This window comes from Salvelinus namaycush, chromosome 16 (assembly GCF_016432855.1).
Source record: "Salvelinus namaycush isolate Seneca chromosome 16, SaNama_1.0, whole genome shotgun sequence".
NCBI lineage: Eukaryota > Metazoa > Chordata > Actinopteri > Salmoniformes > Salmonidae > Salvelinus > Salvelinus namaycush.
The window spans coordinates 49,160,261-49,181,312 of NC_052322.1; the positions used below are offsets into that span (position 1 = coordinate 49,160,261).

Genomic DNA, 21,052 nt, shown 5'->3' on the forward strand with positions numbered 1-21,052 from the left:
ATAATCTGTCTGTAAACAATTTTTGGAAAAATGACTTGTGTCATGCACAAAGTAGATGTCCTAACCGACTTGCCAAAACTATCGTTTGTTAACAAGAAATGTGTGGAGTGGTTGAAAAACGATTTTTAATGACTCCAACCTAAGTGTATGTAAACTTCTGTCTTCAACTGTATAATGTTTGACTAAAACGTAACAATTTCAAACCTTACTTACATTTGTATAGGATGATTACGCATCTCTCTACTATGTGTGGTAATACTTGGGAACAGATGACTTAATATAACATCACTTGGAGCTGATTTCCTGGTGTTTTTACACTCTTTTATGTCCAACAATGATAATTTCACACACACCAATAAAACTTGGGGGGCCAAATAAAACCACCTACGGGCCAAATTCGGCCCGCGGGAGTTGGGGAACCCTGCACGAGGCTATATATTTTTGGGTACAGGACCTATATATCCATAGATTGCATTTGGATTAACTAGTACAGTGTTATTTAGGTTATTCGTTCTGACATTCTTGATTTCTTGTTTTATATTTTTTTCTTTATTATTATTTGTGTATATTTACATTTTACTGCACCGTTGGGGAGCTTTTCGCTGCAACCGCTATAACATCTGTGTACGCGACCCAATACACTTTTATTTTATTTGAGCCAGTCAACCTTTGCGGTGAGCTACCTCGTTCAGCCACTAAGGGCAGAAAGAGAGAGGGAATTGAATTGGGAGAGTTAGGGGAGGGAGAGAGAACAGAGCACAGATAGTTAGGTGCCCGCCCGAGCGAGAGATACACAGCCGCAACAGCAACAGCAGAGCGCATCGACTGTTCTGCACTTCTTCACCGCGCAACGATTCGGAGTTCAACTCTAATTTATATCGTTTGTTATATTGCTATAACTCCGATGGTAGCCTACTTTGTAACAACACAGTAAGATTATAATATCGGCTGTTCTTTTCTTGAACATTTCTATTAGTTTGTCCGTTGTAGCCTAGTCGCCTATTTATCTAACGAACCGCAGAGTTAGAGCGCCGACAGGTGAAGATGGCGAGGGGACTGGTGTTGGGGACTGTATCCCCGGCGGCTGGCGGCCCTACACAGTTTGCGTTGCTGCTGTTATACCCCCTAATCTGCGGCCTCTCGGCGCAGGGCCAGGAAGTGCCCACCAACGGGGTGAATGGCTACAACCTGCATCCACCTTATTTTAACCTGGCGGAAGGGACCAAAATCACGGCGACGGCGACCTGCGGAGAGGGGGACAATGGAAGGTCGATACACGACTTGTATTGCAAGCTGGTCGGGGGGCCAGTGTCAGGGGACCCGAGTCACCAGAGCCAAACTATCCAAGTAAGAACTTGAGCTATATTTTATGCAACCTGTCTTTGTTATTATAGGCTAATCCATTGGGCACAGCACCTCATTTCAACGTGGTTCAATGGTGTACAACACACCCTAGCAGCCCCTGTAATGCGGGTGGCCCCACGGCCTCTGGCGGCCCCCAACCCAAAATAATAAAATACAAAAACCTGGAGGTCGGTCGGCCCCCACCCTTTCCCCAGATAGCATATGAACAGGTCATACGCCAATTACCAAAATGTTTAGAATTACAGGAAATCAGCTGTAAAACTGATAAATGTTCTCCCGGCCTCATGGCAAAATGTTTAAAATTACAGGAAATCAGCTGTAAACTGATAAATGTTCTCCGGGCCTCATGGCAAAATGTTTAAAATTACAGGAAATCAGCTGTAAACTGATAAATGTTCTCCGGGCCTCATGGCAAAATGTTTAAAATTACAGGAAATCAGCTGTAAACTGATAAATGTTCTCCGGGCCTCATGGCAAAATGTTTAAAATTACAGGAAATCAGCTGTAAACTGATAAATGTTCTCCCGGCCTCATGGCAAAATGTTTAAAATTACAGGAAATCAGCTGTAAACTGATAAATGTTCTCCCGGCCTCATGGCAAAATGTGTAGAATAGCAAGAAATGTGCTTTAAAAATTCAAACATTCTCTCAGAGAATTTCATTTGCTCTGTTAAAATGACTTTGCTAGCAACAATGAATAGATTTAGTTATTAAGAGATCTCTCTCAATGATCGTTGTCACAATGATCGTTAGCACATTGGTTGAAGTCAGTGACACATTTTAAAGCTTGGTTAAAACTCTGGATGGGAGACCAATTGAATAGCTGTAGTTAGATCAACTCTCCAGTAGGAGGTGCTGTAATGTAGATAGATCAACTCTCCAGTAGGAGGTGCTGTAGATAGATCATCTCTCCAGTAGGAGGTGCTGTATAGATCAACTCTCCAGTAGGAGGTGCTGTAGATAGATCAACTCTCCAGTAGGAGGTGCTGTAGATAGACCAACTCTCCAGTAGGAGGTGCTGTAATGTAGGTACATCAACTCTCCAGTAGGAGGTGCTGTAATGTAGGTACATCAACTCTCCAGTAGGAGGTGCTGTAGATAGATCAACTCTCCAGTAGGAGGTGCTGTAGGTAGATCAACTCTCCAGTAGGAGGTGCTGTAGGTAGATCAACTCTCCAGTAGGAGGTGCTATAGGTAGATCAACTCTCCAGTAGGAGGTGCTGTAGATAGATCAACTCTCCAGTAGGAGGTGCTGTAGGTAGATCAACTCTCCAGTAGGAGGTGCTGTAGGTAGATCAACTCTCCAGTAGGAGGTGCTGTAGGTAGATCAACTCTCCAGTAGGAGGTGCTGTATAGATCAACTCTCCAGTAGGAGGTGCTGTAGATAGATCAACTCTCCAGTAGGAGGTGCTGTAGATAGATCAACTCTCCAGTAGGAGGTGCTGTAGATAGATCAACTCTCCAGTAGGAGGTGCTGTAGATAGATCAACTCTCCAGTAGGAGGTGCTGTAGATAGATCAACTCTCCAGTAGGAGGTGCTGTAGATAGATCAACTCTCCAGTAGGGGGTGCTACCCAGCCTGAAGTTATTTTTCTTCTGAATGTGGATAATATAGATACATAATGTTGAAAATCTGATGTTGTTTCAAAGGTAAAAATTCAACATATTTTATACAAAAGGTTTGTCTGTGTTGAAAATTGGTTAGAATGATGACATAATCCTGTGGTTGAAATTCCACCCTAAAAAACAACAGTTGATTGCTTTTTTCAAATCCAATGTATTTTCCACAAAGATTCCACGTCACAATACGTTGTTGAAACAACGTTGATTAAACCAGTTTGTGCCCAGTGGGGTTTTACCTGCTTGGATAAAACAAGGCTAGTTTTTAAAAAATGAACTTAATGCCTATAACTAACTAAAAAGTTGTTCATCAATCAATCAATAAATCAAATGTATTTATAAAGTCCTTCTTACTTCAGCTGATGTCACAAAGTGCTGTACAGAAACCCAGCCTAAAACCCCAAACAGCAAGCAATGCAGGTGTAGAAGCACGGTGGCTAGGAAAAACTCCCTAGAAAGGCCCAGAACCTAGGAAGAAACCTAGAGAGGAACCAGGCTCTGAGGGGTGGCCAGTCCTCTTCTGGCTGTGCCGGGTGGAGATTATAACAGAACATGGCCAAGATGTTCAAACGTTCATAGATGACCAGCAGGGTCAAATATTAATAATCACAGTGGTTGTCGAGGGTGCAACAGGTCAGCACCTCAGGAGTAAATGTCAGTTGGCTTTTCATAGCCGATCATTCAGAGTTAGAGACAGCAGGTGCGGTAGAGAGAGAGAGTTGAAAACAGCAGGTCTGGGACAGGTAGCACGTCCGGTGAACAGGTCAGGGTTCCATAGCCGCAGGCAGAACAGTTGAAACTGTAGCAGCAGCACGGCCAGGTGGACTGGGGACACCAAGGAGTCATCAGGCCAGGTAGTCCTGAGGCATGGTCCTAGGGCTCAGGTCCTGAGAGAATTAGAGAGAGCATACTTAAATTCATACAGGACAGCGATAAAACAGGAGAAATACTCCAGATATAACAGACTGACCCTAGCCCCCCAACACATAAATTATTGCAACATAATTACTGGAGGCTGAGACAGGATCGGGGTCGGAGGACACTGTGGCCCCGTCCGACGATACCCCCGGACAGGGCCAACCAGGCAGGATATAAACCCCACCCACTTTGCCAAAGCACAGCCCCCACACTACTGTTAGTCTTATTATGCAAACCTTTATAGAAGTACCCCTTTCTTTCCCTCCTGTTTTGACATTCCTGGGGGTGAGTAACCTGTGCCGTGCGCGCTGTGAACCAAGCAACTGCTGAGTTGTTGACTAGATATTAGTCCTACTTCAGAATTTCCGTTAAACTCGTTGATGAGCACCACCCTCCGTAGCTGAGGAACTCGTTGATGAGCACCACCCTCCGTAGCTGAGGAACTCGTTGATGAGCACCACCCTCCGTAGCTGAGGAACTCGTTGATGAGCACCACCCTCCGTAGCTGAGGAACTCGTTGATGAGCACCACCCTCCGTAGCTGAGGAACTCGTTGATGAGCACCACCCTCCGTAGCTGAGGAACTCGTTGATGAGCACCACCCTCCGTAGCTGAGGAACTCGTTGATGAGCACCACCCTCCGTAGCTGAGGAACTCGTTGATGAGCACCACCCTCCGTAGCTGAGGAACTCGTTGATGAGCACCACCCTCCGTAGCTGAGGAACTCGTTGATGAGCACCACCCTCCGTAGCTGAGGAACTCGTTGATGAGCACCACCCTCGGTAGCTGAGGAACTCGTTGATGAGCACCACCCTCCGTAGCTGAGGAACTCGTTGATGAGCACCACCCTCCGTAGCTGAGGAACTCGTTGATGAGCACCACCCTCGGTAGCTGAGGAACTCGTTGATGAGCACCACCCTCGGTAGCTGAGGAACTCGTTGATGAGCACCACCCTCCGTAGCTGAGGAACTCGTTGATGAGCACCACCCTCCGTAGCTGAGGAACTCGTTGATGAGCACCACCCTCCGTAGCTGAGGAACTCGTTGGTGAGCACCACCCTCCGTAGCTGAGGAACTCATTGATGAGCACCACCCTCCGTAGCTGAGGAACTCGTTGATGAGCACCACCCTCCGTAGCTGAGGAACTCGTTGATGAGCACCACCCTCGGTAGCTGAGGAACTTGTTGATGAGCACCACCCTCGGTAGCTGAGGAACTCGTTGATGAGCACCACCCTCCGTAGCTGAGGAACTCGTTGATGAGCACCACCCTCCGTAGCTGAGGAACTCGTTGATGAGCACCACCCTCCGTAGCTGAGGAACTCTCAACTCTGTTCTCTTATATATCGAGGGGCGTAGCTGAGTAACTGGTCTTGTGATCTGCCTAGCAACAACATTGAAGTCAGTCAATACTAAAAGATTTCTAAAAAAGATTATTAAGTTTCCAAAAAGGTTCAAGACTGTTATTGTTTCCCTTCAATAAAATGCCTTCAAAACTACTTTCTGCACATTTCTGCTACTTTCTTAGGCTAAACAAGTGCTATCTCTTGCTAACAAATATATGTTTACACCTATGCAGTAACTTTAGCAATAATAATAAACCTATACTATAGTGAAGAAAACAATTATGACAGGTGTGTTGTAATAGAAACGAGTGGTGTCCACTGATTAAATGCAGTCTTTCTGTATTGTGACGAGGGAAAACATAGATATTCACAAAGTTTGTGATGAACGACAGGTTGTTTCTTCACGCAAAATAGATTAAGGGTTTAAAATTCAATTAAGCTGCTTTATTTTCGGGCTTTAAGTGAAGGCGTGTCATTTTTTGACCCTTAGGACAAGGGGGAGTATACAGAATGTTAATACTACAAGGGTTAATTAAAAACAGCAGGTGAGCTGAGTGGGGGTCGAGGGGGGGGACGGGGGACGGGTGTTTTCACTGGAATCCACCCCTCATGCAGACACACACCCTGTACACATTACTGCCTCGGTGCTTATTGCCATGGTTTCAACATGAGATCCTCCCCTTCCTCCTCTCTCTGTCTCTCTCTCTTTCTCACCCTCTCTTTCTATGTGTCGCTCTCTCTAACCCTCTCTCTCTCCCTCTCTCTCTCCCTTCCATCGCGCTCTCTCTCTCTCTCTCTCTCTTTCTCTCTCGCTCTCTCTCTCTCTCTCTCTCTCTCTCTCTCTCTCTCTCTCTCTCTCTCTCTCTCACCCTCTCTCTCTCCCTCTCCCTCTCTAAACCCTTAAGTCACTGAACTCACTGGTCTGTGCATCCTCAGGGTAAATACCATGATACCTGCACCAAGTTAAATAAAAAACCATGATACCTGCCTGGTTAAATAAAAAAATCACCAATGTCATCATACAGAGTATAATATATTATATTATACTACAATACATTATACTATGTTATACTACAATATATTATACTATATTATACTATATTATACTATACTACAACATATTATACCATACTACAATATATTATACTATATTAAACTATACTAAACTACACTATATTATACTATACAACAGTATATTATACTATATTACACTATGCTATACCAAACTACAATATACTGTACTATACTACAATATATTAAACTATACTACACTACACTATATTATACTATGCTATACTACAATATATTATACTATACCACCATATATTTTACTATACTATACTACAATATATTATACTATACAATATTATACTATACTATACTACAATATATTGTACTATACTACAATATATTATACTGTACTATACAATATTATACTATACTACAATATATTGTACTATACTACAATATATTATGCAATACAATATTATACTATACTACAATATATTGTACTATACTACAATATATTATACTAAACTATAATAGATTATATTATACTGTACCATACTACAAAATATTATACTATACTATACTACACTACATTTTACTATACTATACTACAATATATTATACAATACTATATTATACTATACTGCAATATATTATACTATATTATACTATACAACAATATATTATACTATACTACAATACATTATACTATGCTATACTACAATATATTATACTATACTATATTATATTATACTATACTGCAATGTATTATACTGCACTACAATATATTATACTATACCATACCACAATATATTATACTACATTATACTATACCAAACTACAATATATTATACTATATTATACTATACTAAACTACAATATATTATACTATACTACATTATATGATACTATACTATATTATATGGTACTATACTATATTCTACTATACTATTCTAAACTACACTATATTATACTATACTATATTATATGGTAGTATACTATATTATACTACGCTATAATATATTATACTGTACTACAATGTATTATACTATACTATATTGAACTATACTACACTAAAGTACAATATATTAAATATATTATACGATACTATATTATATGATACGATACTATCTATAACCTACTATTTGTTGTGTTCTTCAGGGCCAGTACTGTGATACGTGCGCCATGGGGGACAGTGACAGAGCACATCCCATCACCAATGCCATCGACGGGACAGAGCGGTGGTGGCAGAGCCCTCCTCTCTCCCGCAGCACAGAGTTCAACGAGGTCAACGTCACCTTGGACCTGGGACAGGTAAGACATTATACTTTACATGTACACACGCGCACGCACACGCACACGCACAGACACACACACATACACACACGCACAGACACACAGACACACACACACACACACACACACACACACACACACACACACACACACACACACACACACACACACACATACACACACACACACACACATACACTGGGGCGCACGCACACATACACTGGGGCGCACACACACACACACACACACACACACACACACACACACACACACACCCACACACACACACACACACACACACACACACACACACACACACACACACACATACACACACACACACACACACACACACACATACACTGGGGCGCACACACACACACACTGGGGCGCACACACATACACACATACACATACACACGTGAATGTTGTGGTAATGTTGTGGTAATGTTCTGGTAATGATGTGGTAATGTTGTGGTAATGTTGTGGTAATGATGTGGTAATGTTAGTGGTAATGTTGTGGTAATGTTGTGGTAATGTTAGTGGTAATGTTAGTGGTAATGGTGTGGTAATGTTGTGGTAATGTTGTGGTAATGTTAGTGGTAATGTTGTGGTAATGTTAGTGGTAATGTTGTGGTAATGTTAGTGGTAATGTTAGTGGTAATGTTGTGGTAATGTTAGTGGTAATGTTGTGGTAATGTTGTGGTAATGTTGTGGTAATGTTAGTGGTAATGTTGTGGTAATGATGTGGTAATGTTCTGGTAATGTTGTGGTAATGTTGTGGTAATGTTGTGGTAATGTTGTGGTAAGGATGTGGTAGTATTGTGGTAATGTGGTGGTAATGTTGTGGTAATGTTGTGGTAGTGTTGTGGTAATGTTAGTGATAAAATATAAATATAACATGTTCTAAATGTTCCTGAAATGTTGTGAGGACCTCCAAGACATGGTCAAGGTATGTTGTGGTAATGATGTGGTAATGATGTGGTAGTGTTGTGGTAATGATGTGGTAATGTTAGTGGTAATGATGTGGTAATGTTAGTGGTAATGTTAGTGATAAAATATAAATATAACATGTTCTAAATGTTCCTGAAATGTTGTGAGGACCTCCAAGACATGGTCAGGGTATGTTGTGGTAATGTGGTGGTAATGTTGTGAGGACCTCCAAGACAAGGTCAAGGGTTGTGTGAACATTAATTGGATATTATATTACACCTAAAACCAATATGAACGTTACAAAGCTGACTTATTTGCAACATTGTGCAACATTGTCGGAATGTTTTGTACAACCTATGTGAATATCACAAGAATATTCTTACAAATTCCCCAAACAACACCTATAACTTAATTAAATATTCGGAGAGAGAGAAAGAGCAGCAGAGAGAGCGGAGCAGAGAGAGAGTAGCTGAGAGAGAGTAGCTGAGAGAGAGGAGCTGAGAGAGAGGAGCTGAGAGACAGGAGCAGAGAGAGAGGAGCAGAGAGAGAGCAGCAGAGAGAGAGAGGAGCAGAGAGAGAGGAGCAGAGAGAGAGGAGCAGAGAGAGAGGAGCAGAGAGAGAGGAGCAGAGAGAGAGGAGCAGAGAGAGAGGAGCTGAGAGAGAGGAGCTGAGAGAGAGAGTAGCTGAGAGAGAGAGTAGCTGAGAGAAAGTAGCTGAGAGGAAGTTGCAGAGAGAGAGGAGCAGAGAGAGGAGCAGAGAGAGAGAGAGAGAGCAGCAAAGAGAGAGGAGCTGAGAGAGAGAGTAGCTGAGAGAGAGAGGAGCAGAGAGAGAGGAGTAAAAACAGAGACAGTTAGAGCTCTGTCTGAGAACCTCTCCATGGTACCCTAATAACTCACACACACACACACACACACACACACACACACACACACACACACACACACACACACACACACACACACACACACACACACACACACACACACACACACACACACGGGACTCTAATAACTCTCGGGCTGCGGTGATAAAACCAGCTTTGTTGAGTCTAGGTGTCGCTCATCATTTCACCGTTGTGTTCTGACGTTAGTGTGACGTCGCGGCGGCTGCTCCTGTTAGCTGGTGTTGCAGAGTGAAGACAGGGTCTCGTAACATTGAATCATTACATCACTGTAATCAATGGGCTGTTTCTCTCTGATTACAACTTAACGCTAAAATTGATCACAACTCCGAATGAAAACAGTGGAAACAGTAACAACGGGATCCATTTTTTACAGCTGCACATTGACCACGTCTAAAGGTCTCCGCTCTGTCACATTGACCACGTCTAAAGGTCTCTGCTCTGTCTCACCTGAACCGTCTCTAATCGTTTGTTAAAAAGTTGAACACTTCTAAAGAGTCTTTGATGTGTTCTTCTCCTTTGAACAATTTCAACTGTTCTAGTCTAGTCGCTTTTCTCGTTTCAATGGTCGCCGCGGTGCCACTCTCAGAGCATTGTATTCTGCTGAGACGGACGGTGTCCCTCTCTAGGCTGTCTTTCTTCCTTCCCTCAAATGCAGGAATGTAGGTGGACGAGCAGGAAGGGGCTTTGTGCGTGTCCAGTGCAGGCGGGTGTTTGTGCGTGTCGAGTTTGTGTGTGCGGTTGAGTGTGTCAGTGATTATGTGTTGAGTTAGAAGCACCCACGCGAGAGACAGGTCAAGCGAGACAAGGCAAGAGAGAGACAGGGAGAGAGAGAGACAGGTCAAGCGAGACAGGTCAAGCGAGACAAGGCAAGAGAGAGACAGGGAGAGAGAGAGACAGGGAGAGAGAGAGACAAGGAGTGAGAGAGAGACAAGGAGTGAGAGAGAGACAGGGAGAGAGAGAGAGACAGGGAGAGAGAGAGAGACAGGGAGAGAGAGAGAGACAGGGAGAGAGAGAGAGACATGGAGAGAGAGAAGGACAGGGAGAGAAGGACATGGAGAGAAGGACAGGGAGAGAAGGACAGGGAGAGAGAGACAGGGAGAGAGAGACAGGGAGAGAGAGAGAGAGAGAGAGAGAGAGAGAGAGATGGAAGGGAGAGGTAGAGTTAGAGAGAGAGAGGGAGAGAAAACAAAAAGATAATTACTTGACACATTGGAAAGAATTAACAAAAAAACAGAGCAAACTAGAATGCTATTTGGCCCTAAACAGAGAGTACACAGTGGCAGAATACCTGACCACTGTGACTGACCCAAACTTAAGGAAAGCTTTGACTATGTACAGACTCAGTGAGCATAGCCTTGCTATTGAGAAAGGCCACCATAGGCAGACATGACTCTCAAGAGAAGACAGGCTGTGTGCACACTGCCAACAAAATGAGGTGGAAACTGAGTTGCACTTCCTAACCTCCTGCCAAATGTATGACCATATTAGAGACACATATTTCACTCAGATTACGCAGACCCACAAATAATTTGAAAACAAATCTAATTTTGATAAACTCCCATATCTACTGGGTGAAATACTACAGTGTGCCTTCACAGCAGCAAGATTTTTGACCTGTTGCCACAGGTCTCTCTCACAGAGAGAGCGAGAGAGAGAGAGAGAGAGACAGAGAGAGAGAGAGAGAGACAGAGAGAGAGAGAGACAGAGAGAGACAGAGAGAGACAGGGAGAGAGAGCCAGACATGCAGTGGGGTCTTTTGACCCCCCAGAGGATAAGAAGGACTTTGGAATGTTAATTAACCTGATATGTGTCCCAACCTGTGAAGGGACCACAGATAAATTACCTCTCTCTCCCTTACCTAAATATAACTGCCCAGGAACCACAGATAAATTAACTCCCGCTCCCTTTACCTAAATATAACTGCCCAGGAACCACAGACAAATTACCTCTCTCTCCCTTTACCTAAATATAACTGCCCAGGAACCACAGATAAATTACCTCTCTCTCCCTTTACCTAAATATAACTGCCCAGGAACCACAGATAAATTAACTCCCGCTCCCTTTACCTAAATATAACTGCCCAGGAACCACAGATAAATTACCTCTCTCTCCCTTTACCTAAGTATAACTGCCCAGGAACCACAGATAAATTAACTCCCGCTCCCTTAACACCAGAGAACTCTAGAGAACACTAGAGAACACCAGATAACTATAGAGAACTCTAGAGAACACCATAGAACTCTAGAGAACACCAGAGAACACTAGATAATGCTAGAGAATGCTAGAGAACACCAGAGAACTCTAGAGAACACCAGAGAACTCTAGAGAACACCAGAGAACACCAGAGAACACCAGAGAACTCCAGAGAATGCTAGAGAACACCAGAGAACTCTAGAGAATGCTAGAGAACACCAGAGAACACTAGAGAACTCTAGAGAACACCAGAGAACTCTAGAGAACACCAGAGAACACCAGAGAACTCTAGAGAACTCTAGAGAACACCAGAGAACACCAGAGAACACCAGAGAACACCAGAGAACACTAGAGAACACTAGAGAACACCGGAGAACACCAGAGAACACCAGAGAACACCAGAGAACACCAGAGAACACCAGAGAACACCAGAGAACACTAGAGAACACTAGAGAACACCAGAGAACACCAGAGAACACCCCGAAATTGCCAGGATCGCAAATCTGACAGATTGACGGATTGGGTTTGTTTCGTTGTTCACTGGAAGACACTACAAACGTGAAAGCAACATGTCACTTTTACGGCAACCCCACTGACTTCACATAGAAATGTGAGTTATTCTACTCATTCTACTTGAAAGCCAGTCTAAGAAGTGGCAGATCTGTTCTATGCTTCCCGTTATTAAGTTTAGTTTTTTGCCTCTTTTGCTTTAGTTTTTTTGTACAAAAAAAAGCTTCAAAAAGCTGAAAATACTATATTTTAGGTTATGGAAAATATATTCCACAGCAGTTTAGATGGTACAATGATTCTCTATACTATCTATACTAGCTTATATACTATCTCACTATACTAGCTTATTTTGTCACATAAACTGAAATTAGGCGACGTATTAGAGTTTTAGCAACCAGGAAACGGAGGAGGGATTTCTGTATAGTGCTTCTTTTTAGCCTGATACCTTTGACCTTTGATCATTTATACTCTTCTGTTGTGAGTGATATGACCCTAACCAACCATGACTGAAGATATGTCCATATGGGAAAGTTCAGTGAGGCACTTCTCCCTCTGTAATGGTCTGTGGTTTCCTAGTTTACTTCTCCTGTAGTGTGGGTCACTTCCCCGCTTTCTTTCTCTCTCTCTTTCACTCTCTCTTTCTCTCTCTTTCTTCCTCCCTCCCTCTTTCGCTCTCTCTCTCTCTTTCTCTCTCTTTCTCTCGCTCTCTGTCACTCTTTCTCTTCCTCTTTCCTTTCTCTCTCTCTCTCTCTCTCTCTCTCTACTATATGTCTCTCTCTCTCTCTCTCTATCTCTGTTACACTGTTAACTAAAGTATGCCATTGTTTGCCATGTGCAGCAGAGGGCATGGCGCCAACAGGGCAAAAAAACTGTTTGGAACACTGCTTCCTGGCATTGATATGGGACTTTTAAAATATATATCTCACTACTCACTCTTAATGTGTATTGCAAATGGCACCCTATTCCCTATTTAGTGCACTACTTTTGGCCAGGACCTGTGCGGCTCTGGTCAAAAGCAGTGCACTGTACACTCTTAGATGTAAAGGAGCCTCGAATAATCTTTTGTGGTTCAAAAGATTGTCACACAAGGGGAACCTTTTCAGGTCAAAAATGTTCCTTGAGGAACCCCCATCGCCCGCCCCCCGAAAAGGTTATTCGAGGAACCCCTGTGTAAAGGTTCTAAAAGGAACCCCTGTGTAAAGGTTCTAACAGGAACCCATGTGTAAAGGTTCTAACAGGAACCCCTGTGTAAAGGTTCTAACAGGAACCTCCGTGTAAAAGTTCTAACAGGAACCTCTGTGTAAAGGTTCTAACAGGAACCCCCGTGTAAAGGTTCTAACAGGAACCCCTGTGTAAAGGTTCTAACAGGAACCCCTGTGTAAAGATTCTAACAGGAACCTCCGTGTAAAGGTTCTAACAGGAACCTCTGTGTAAAGGTTCTAACAGGAAGGGTTCAGATGTTTTTTCTCCCCATTTTGATATCTCGTCTCATCGCTGCAACTCCCCAACATGCTCGGGAGAGGCGAAGGTCGAGTCACGCCTTGTCCAAAACACGACCTGCCAAGCCGTGCTTCTTAACACCTGCTCGCTTAATATGAATAAAATAAAATACAATTGTATTAGTCACATGCGCTGAATACAACAGGTGTAGTAGACCTTACCGTGAAATGCTTACTTACAAGCCCTTAACCAACAATACAGTTTAAAGAAAAATAGAGTTAAGAAAATATTTACTAAAATAAAATAAAGTGGGAAAAAATGGAGGAGGTTGTGGTTATCTCCTCTCTCTCTCTCTCTCTCTCTCTCTCTCTCTCTCTCTCTCTCTCTCTCTCCCCCCCCTCTCTCTCTCTCTCTCTCTGTCTCTCTCTCTCTCTCTGTCTCTCTCTCTCTCTCTCTCCCTCCCCCCCTCTCTCTCTCTCTCTCTCCTCTCTCTCTCTCTCTCTCTCTCTCTCTCTCTCTCTCCCCCCCTCTCTATCTCTCTCTGTCTCTCTGTCTCTCTGTCTCTCTCTCTCTCTCTCTCCCCCCCTCTCTCTCTCTCTGTCTCTCTCTCTCTCTCTGTCTCTCCTCTCTCTCTCTCTCTCTCTCTCTCTCTCTCTCTCTCTCCTCTCTCCCTCTCTCTCTCTCTCTCCCCCCCCCCCCCCCTCTCTCTCTCTCTCTCTCTCTGTCTCTCTGTCTCTCTCTCTGTCTCTCTCAATTCAATTCAATTCAAGGGGCTTTATTGGCATGGGAAACATGTGTTAACATTGCCAAAGCAAGTGAGGTAGATATTATACAAAAGTGAAATAAACAATACAAATTAACAGTAAACATTACACATACAGAAGTTTCAAAACAATAAAGACATTACAAATGTTATATTATATATATACAGTGTTGTAACAATGTACAAATGGTTAAAGCACACAAGTTAAAATAAATAAGCATAAATATGGGTTGTATTTACAATGGTGTTTGTTCTTCACTGGTTGCCCTTTTCTTGTGGCAACAGGTCACAAATCTTGCTGCTGTGATGGCACACTGTGGAATTTCTCCCAGTAGATATGGGAGTTTATCAAAATTGGATTTGTTTTCAAATTCTTTGTGGATCTGTGTAATCTGAGGGAAATATGTCTCTCTAATATGGTCATACATTGGGCAGGAGGTTAGGAAGTGCAGCTCAGTTTCCACCTCATTTTGTGGGCAGTGTGCACATAGCCTGTCTTCTCTTGAGAGCCATGTCTGCCTACGGCGGCCTTTCTCAATAGCAAGGCTATGCTCACTGAGTCTGTACATAGTCAAAGCTTTCCTTAAGTTTGGGTCAGTCACAGTGGTCAGGTATTCTGCCACTGTGTACTCTCTGTTTAGGGCCAAATAGCATTCTAGTTTGCTCTGTTTTTTTGTTAATTCTTTCCAATGTGTCAAGTAATTATCTTTTTGTTTTCTCATGATTTGGTTGGGTCTAATTGTGCTGTTGTCCTGGGGCTCTGTGGGGTGTGTTTGTGTTTGTGAACAGAGCCCTAGGACCAGCTTGCTTAGGGGACTCTTCTCCAGGTTCATCTCTCTGTAGGTGATGGCTTTGTTATGGAAGGTTTGGGAATCGCTTCCTTTTAGGTGGTTGTAGAATTTAACGGCTCTTTTCTGGATTTTGATAATTAGTGGGTATCGGCCTAATTCTGCTCTGCATGCATTATTTGGTGTTCTACGTTGTACACGGAGGATATTTTTGCAGAATTCTGCATGCAGAGTCTCAATTTGGTGTTTGTCCCATTTTGTGAAATCTTGGTTGGTGAGCGGACCCCAGACCTCACAACCATAAAGGGCAATGGGCTCTATGACTGATTCAAGTATTTTTAGCCAGATCCTAATTGGTATGTTGAAATTTATGTTCCTTTTGATGGCATAGAAGGCCCTTCTTGCCTTGTCTCTCAGATCGTTCACAGCTTTGTGGAAGTTACCTGTGGTGCTGATGTTTAGGCCGAGGTATGTATAGTTTTTTGTGTGCTCTAGGGCAACGGTGTCTAGATGGAATTTGTGGTCCTGGTGACTGGACCTTTTTTGGAACACCATTATTTTGGTCTTACTGAGATTTACTGTCAGGGCCCAGGTCTGACAGAATCTGTGCAGAAGATCTAGGTGCTGCTGTAGGCCCTCCTTGGTTGGTGACAGAAGCACCAGATCATCAGCAAACAGTAGACATTTGACTTCGGATTCTAGTAGGGTGAGACCGGGTGCTGCAGACTGTTCTAGTGCCCGCGCCAATTCGTTGATATATATGTTGAAGAGGGTGGGGCTTAAGCTGCATCCCTGTCTCACCCCACGACCCTGTGTGAAGAAATGTGTGTGTTTTTTGCCAATTTTAACCGCACACTTGTTGTTTGTGTACATGGATTTTATAATGTCGTATGTTTTACCCCCAACACCACTTTCCATCAATTTGTATAGCAGACCCTCATGCCAAATTGAGTCGAAGGCTTTTTTGAAATCAACAAAGCAAGAGAAGACTTTGCCTTTGTTTTGGTTTGTTTGGTTGTCAATTAGGGTGTGTAGGGTGAATACATGGTCTGTTGTACGGTAATTTGGTAAAAAGCCAATTTGACATTTGCTCAGTACATTGTTTTCATTGAGGAAATGTACGAGTCTGCTGTTAATGATAATGCAGAGGATTTTCCCAAGGTTACTGTTGACGCATATTCCACGGTAGTTATTGGGGTCAAATTTGTCTCCACTTTTGTGGATTGGGGTGATCAGTCCTTGGTTCCAAATATTGGGGAAGATGCCAGAGCTAAGGACGATGTTAAAGAGTTTTAGTATAGCCAATTGGAATTTGTTGTCTGTATATTTGATCATTTCATTAAGGATACCATCAACACCACAGGCCTTTTTGGGTTGGAGGGTTTTTATTTTGTCCTGTAACTCATTCAAGGTAATTGGAGAATCCAGTGGGTTCTGGTAGTCTTTAATAGTTGATTCTAGGATTTGTATTTGATCATGTATATGTTTTTGCTCTTTATTCTTTGTTATAGAGCCAAAAAGATTGGAGAAGTGGTTTACCCATACATCTCCATTTTGGATAGATAATTCTTCGTGTTGTTGTTTGTTTAGTGTTTTCCAATTTTCCCAGAATTGGTTAGAGTCTATGGAGTCTTCAATTACATTGAGCTGATTTCTGACGTGCTGTTCCTTCTTTTTCCGTAGTGTATTTCTGTATTGTTTTAGTGATTCACCATAGTGAAGGCGTAGACTCAGGTTTTCCGGGTCTCTATGTTTTTGGTTGGACAGGTTTCTCAATTTATTTCTTAGATTTTTGCATTCTTTATCAAACCATTTGTCTTATCTCTCTCTGTCTCTCTCTCTCTCTCCCCTCTCTCTCTCTCCTCTCTCTCTCTCTCTCTCCCCCCCCCTCTCTCTCTCCTCTCTCTCTCTCTCTCTCTCTCTCTCTCTCTCTCCCCCCTCTCTCTCTCTCTCTCCTCTCTCTCTCTCTCTCTCTCTCTCTCCCTCTCTCTCTCTCTCTCTCTCTCTCTCTCCCCCCCCCTCTCTCTCTCCCCCCCCTCTCTCTCTCTCCTCTCTCTCTCTCTCTCTCTCCTCTCTCTCTCTCTCTCTCCTCTCTCTCTCTCTCTCTCTCTCCTCTCTCTCTCTCTCTCTCCTCTCTCTCTCTCTCTCTCTCTCTCCTCTCTCTCTCTCTCTCTCTCTCTCTCTCTCTCTCTCCTCTCTCTCTCTCTCTCTCTCTCTCTCTCTCTCCCTCTCTCTCTCTCTCCCTCTTTATAATGAATGACTCATGTACACCTCTCTCCCTCTTTATAATGAATGACTCATGTACACCTCTCTCTCTCTCTCCCTCTCTCCCTCTCTCCCTCTTTATAATGAATGACTCATGTACACCTCTCTCCCTCTTTATAATGAATGACTCATGTACACCTCTCTCCCTCTCTCCCTCTTTATAATGAATGACTCATGTACACCTCTCTCTCTCTCTCCCTCTCTCCCTCTCTCCCTCTTTATAATGAATGACTCATGTACACCTCTCTCCCTCTCTCCCTCTTTATAATGAATGACTCATGTACACCTCTCTCCCTCTCTCCCTCTTTATAATGAATGACTCATGTACACCTCTCTCCCTCTCTCCCTCTTTATAATGAATGACTCATGTACACATTCCAGTCATGGCTTCTTCCCCTCTTTTCCAGCTTTCTCTTTCTCCCTCGTTTTCTTCTAGTCAGTTACAGTATGTGCAGGTGATCTTATCCAGAGTGACTTATAGTCTTATCCAGAGTGACTTATAGTCTTATCCAGAGTGACTTATAGTCTTATCCAGAGTGATGTATAGTCTTATCCAGAGTGACGTACAGTCTTATCCAGAGTGACTTATAGTCTTATCCAGAGTGACGTATAGTCTTATCCAGAGTGACGTATAGTCTTATCCAGAGTGACTTATAGCCTTATCCAGAGTGACTTATAGTCTTATCCAGAGTGACTAGTAGTCTTATCCAGAGTGTCTTATAGCCTTACCCAGAGTGACTTATAGTCTTATCCAGAGTGTCTTATAGCCTTACCCAGAGTGACTAATAGTCTTATCCAGAATGACTTATAGTCTTATCCAGAGTGACTAGTAGTCTTATCCAGAGTGTCTTATAGCCTTACCCAGAGTGACTAGTAGTCTTATCCAGAATGACTTATAGCCTTTTCCAGAGTGACTTATAGTCTTATCCAGAGTGACTAGTAGTCTTATCCAGAGTGTCTTATAGCCTTACCCAGAGTGACTTATAGTCTTATCCAGAGTGTCTTATAGCCTTACCCAGAGTGACTAGTAGTCTTATCCAGAGTGTCTTATAGCCTTACCCAGAGTGACTAGTAGTCTTATCCAGAATGACTTATAGTCTTATCCAGAGTGTCTTATAGCCTTACCCAGAGTGACTAGTAGTCTTATCCAGAGTGTCTTATAGCCTTACCCAGAGTGACTAGTAGTCTTATCCAGAATGACTTATAGTCTTATCCAGAGTGACTTATAGTCTTATCCAGAGTGTCTTATAGCCTTACCCAGAGTGACTTATAGCCTTATCCAGAGTGACTAGTAGTCTTATCCATAGTGACTTATAGTCTTATCCAGAGTGACTTATAGTCTTATCCAGAGTGACTAGTAGTCTTATCCAGAGTGACTAGTAGTCTTATCCAGAGTGAATTATAGTCTTATCCAGAGTGACTTAGAGTTAGTACGTTCATCCCAAGATAGCTAGTTGAAACAACCACATATCACGGTCAAACACACAGGATACGAACATTCCATTTCAGCTGAACAATGGATATATAGCGTTTTGCAACAAAACACATCTAAAATCTATGAATTAAGAATCTGAGAACAGTAATATTTTACACACGTATGAAAGTACCATAAGCAATTAATCCAGATAAAAACAATAATTGGTGTATAGAGCGTTTTAGAACAAAGAGAAAAAAAACATGTTTTTACTGTCACAGTCAATAAAATGTGCAGTGAAATGTGTTGTTTTACAGAGTCAACGATAATAGTATGACACTCCTGGAGCAAATTAGGGGGAAGTGCCTTGCTCAATGAGGCACGTCGACAGATTTTTGCAACTTGTCGGCTTGGGAATTCAACGGGTATCCTTTCAGTTACTGTCCCAACGCTCTACCCGCTAGGCTACGTGCTGCCCTCTAATATGACTGTCAGATAGATGGGTAGAGGATAGAATAGTGTCCTCTATTCATTCTATTTCTATATTCAGCAACATGTGATTTCCGTAGCAGGTTAGGTGGACATTGTCCCCCCTAGCCCTAACCCTAGCTCTTTTTCTAACTTAACCTAATTCTCTTAACCTGCTACCTTAATTATCCTAACCTGCTACCTTATTTATCCTAACCTGCTACCTTATTTATCCTAACCTGTTACGTTAGTTCTCCTAACCTGTTACGTTAGTTCTCCTAACCTGCTACATTAGTTCTCCTAACCTGCTACATTAGTTCTCCTAACCTGCTACGTTAGTTCTCCTAACCTGCTACATTAGTTCTCATAACCTGCTACATTAGTTCTCATAACCTGCTACGTTAGTTCTCCTAACCTGCTACGTTAGTTCTCATAACCTGCTACGTTAGTTCTCATAACCTGCTACATTAGTTCTCCTAACCTGCTACGTTAGTTCTCCTAACCTGCTATGTTAGTTCTCCTAACCTGCTACATTAGTTCTCATAACCTGCTACATTAGTTCTCATAACCTGCTACATTAGTTCTCATAACCTGCTACATTAGTTCTCCTAATCTGCTACGTTAGTTCTCCTAACCTGCTACATTAGTTCTCCTAACCTGCTACGTTAGTTCTCCTAACCTGCTACATTAGTTCTCCTAACCTGCTACATTAGTTCTCATAACCTGCTACATTAGTTCTCCTAACCTGCTACATTAGTTCTCATAACCTGCTACATTAGTTCTCCTAACCTGCTACGTTAGTTCTCCTAACCTGCTACACTAGTTCTCCTAACCTGCTACGTTAGTTCTCCTAACCTGCTACATTAGTTCTCATAACCTGCTACATTAGTTCTCCTAACCTGCTACATTAGTTCTCATAACCTGCTACGTTAGTTCTCCTAACCTGCTACATTAGTTCTCCTAACCTGCTACGTTAGTTCTCCTAACCTGCTACATGAGTTCTCCTAACCTGCTACATGAGTTCTCCTAACATGCTACATTAGTTCTCATAACCTGCTACATTAGTTCTCCTAACCTGCTACGTTAGTTCTCCTAACCTGCTACATTAGTTCTCCTAACCTGCTACATTAGTTATCATAACTTGCTACATTAGTTATCATAACTTGCTACATTAGTTATCATAACCTGCTACATTAGTTCTCCTAACCTGCTACATTAGTTCTCCTAACCTGCTACATTCATTCTCCTAACCTGCTACATTCGTTCTCATAACCTGCTACATTCGTTCTCCTAACCTGCTACATTCGTTCTCCTAACCTGCTACATTCATTCTCCTAACCTGCTACATTCGTTCTCATAACCTGCTACGAAAAAGTAACTTCCGGTTGTAGCTGTGTTGAAGTGGCATGTTAAAGAGTGTTTCTCTTCCAGATAGAGCCCTGTCATTGGTTGAAGGCAGCCAATCCAACATGCAGTTCCAGATAGAGCCCTGGTATTGGTTGAAGGCAGCCAATCCAACATGCAGTTCCAGATAGAGCCCTGTCATTGGTTGAAGACAGCCAATCCAACATGCAGTTCCAGATAGAGCCCTGTCATTGGTTGAAGGCAGCCAATCCAACATGCAGTTCCAGATAGAGCCCTGGTATTGGTTGAAGGCAGCCAATCCAACATGCAGTTCCAGATAGAGCCCTGTCATTGGTTGAAGACAGCCAATCCAACATGCAGTTCCAGATAGAGCCCTGTCATTGGTTGAAGGCAGCCAATCCAACATGCAGTTCCAGATAGATCCCTGTCATTGGTTGAAGGCAGCCAATCCAATAGTTTC

General features: G+C 42.7%; 1 protein-coding gene across 1 annotated transcript in view; it reads left to right on the forward strand.

Moving 5' to 3' along the window:
• Positions 1-810: 810 nt before the first annotated feature.
• LOC120061723 (laminin subunit alpha-5-like) overlaps positions 811-21,052 on the forward strand; it is a gene marked incomplete at its 3' end in the record, with an annotated part of 112,241 nt that continues 91,999 nt past the window's right edge. Inside the window, exons 1-2 of the mRNA XM_039011620.1 lie at positions 811-1,347; positions 7,415-7,567. Of these exons, the coding sequence (XP_038867548.1) occupies positions 1,045-1,347; positions 7,415-7,567 (456 nt within the window). The remainder of the gene's footprint in view (positions 1,348-7,414; positions 7,568-21,052) is intronic.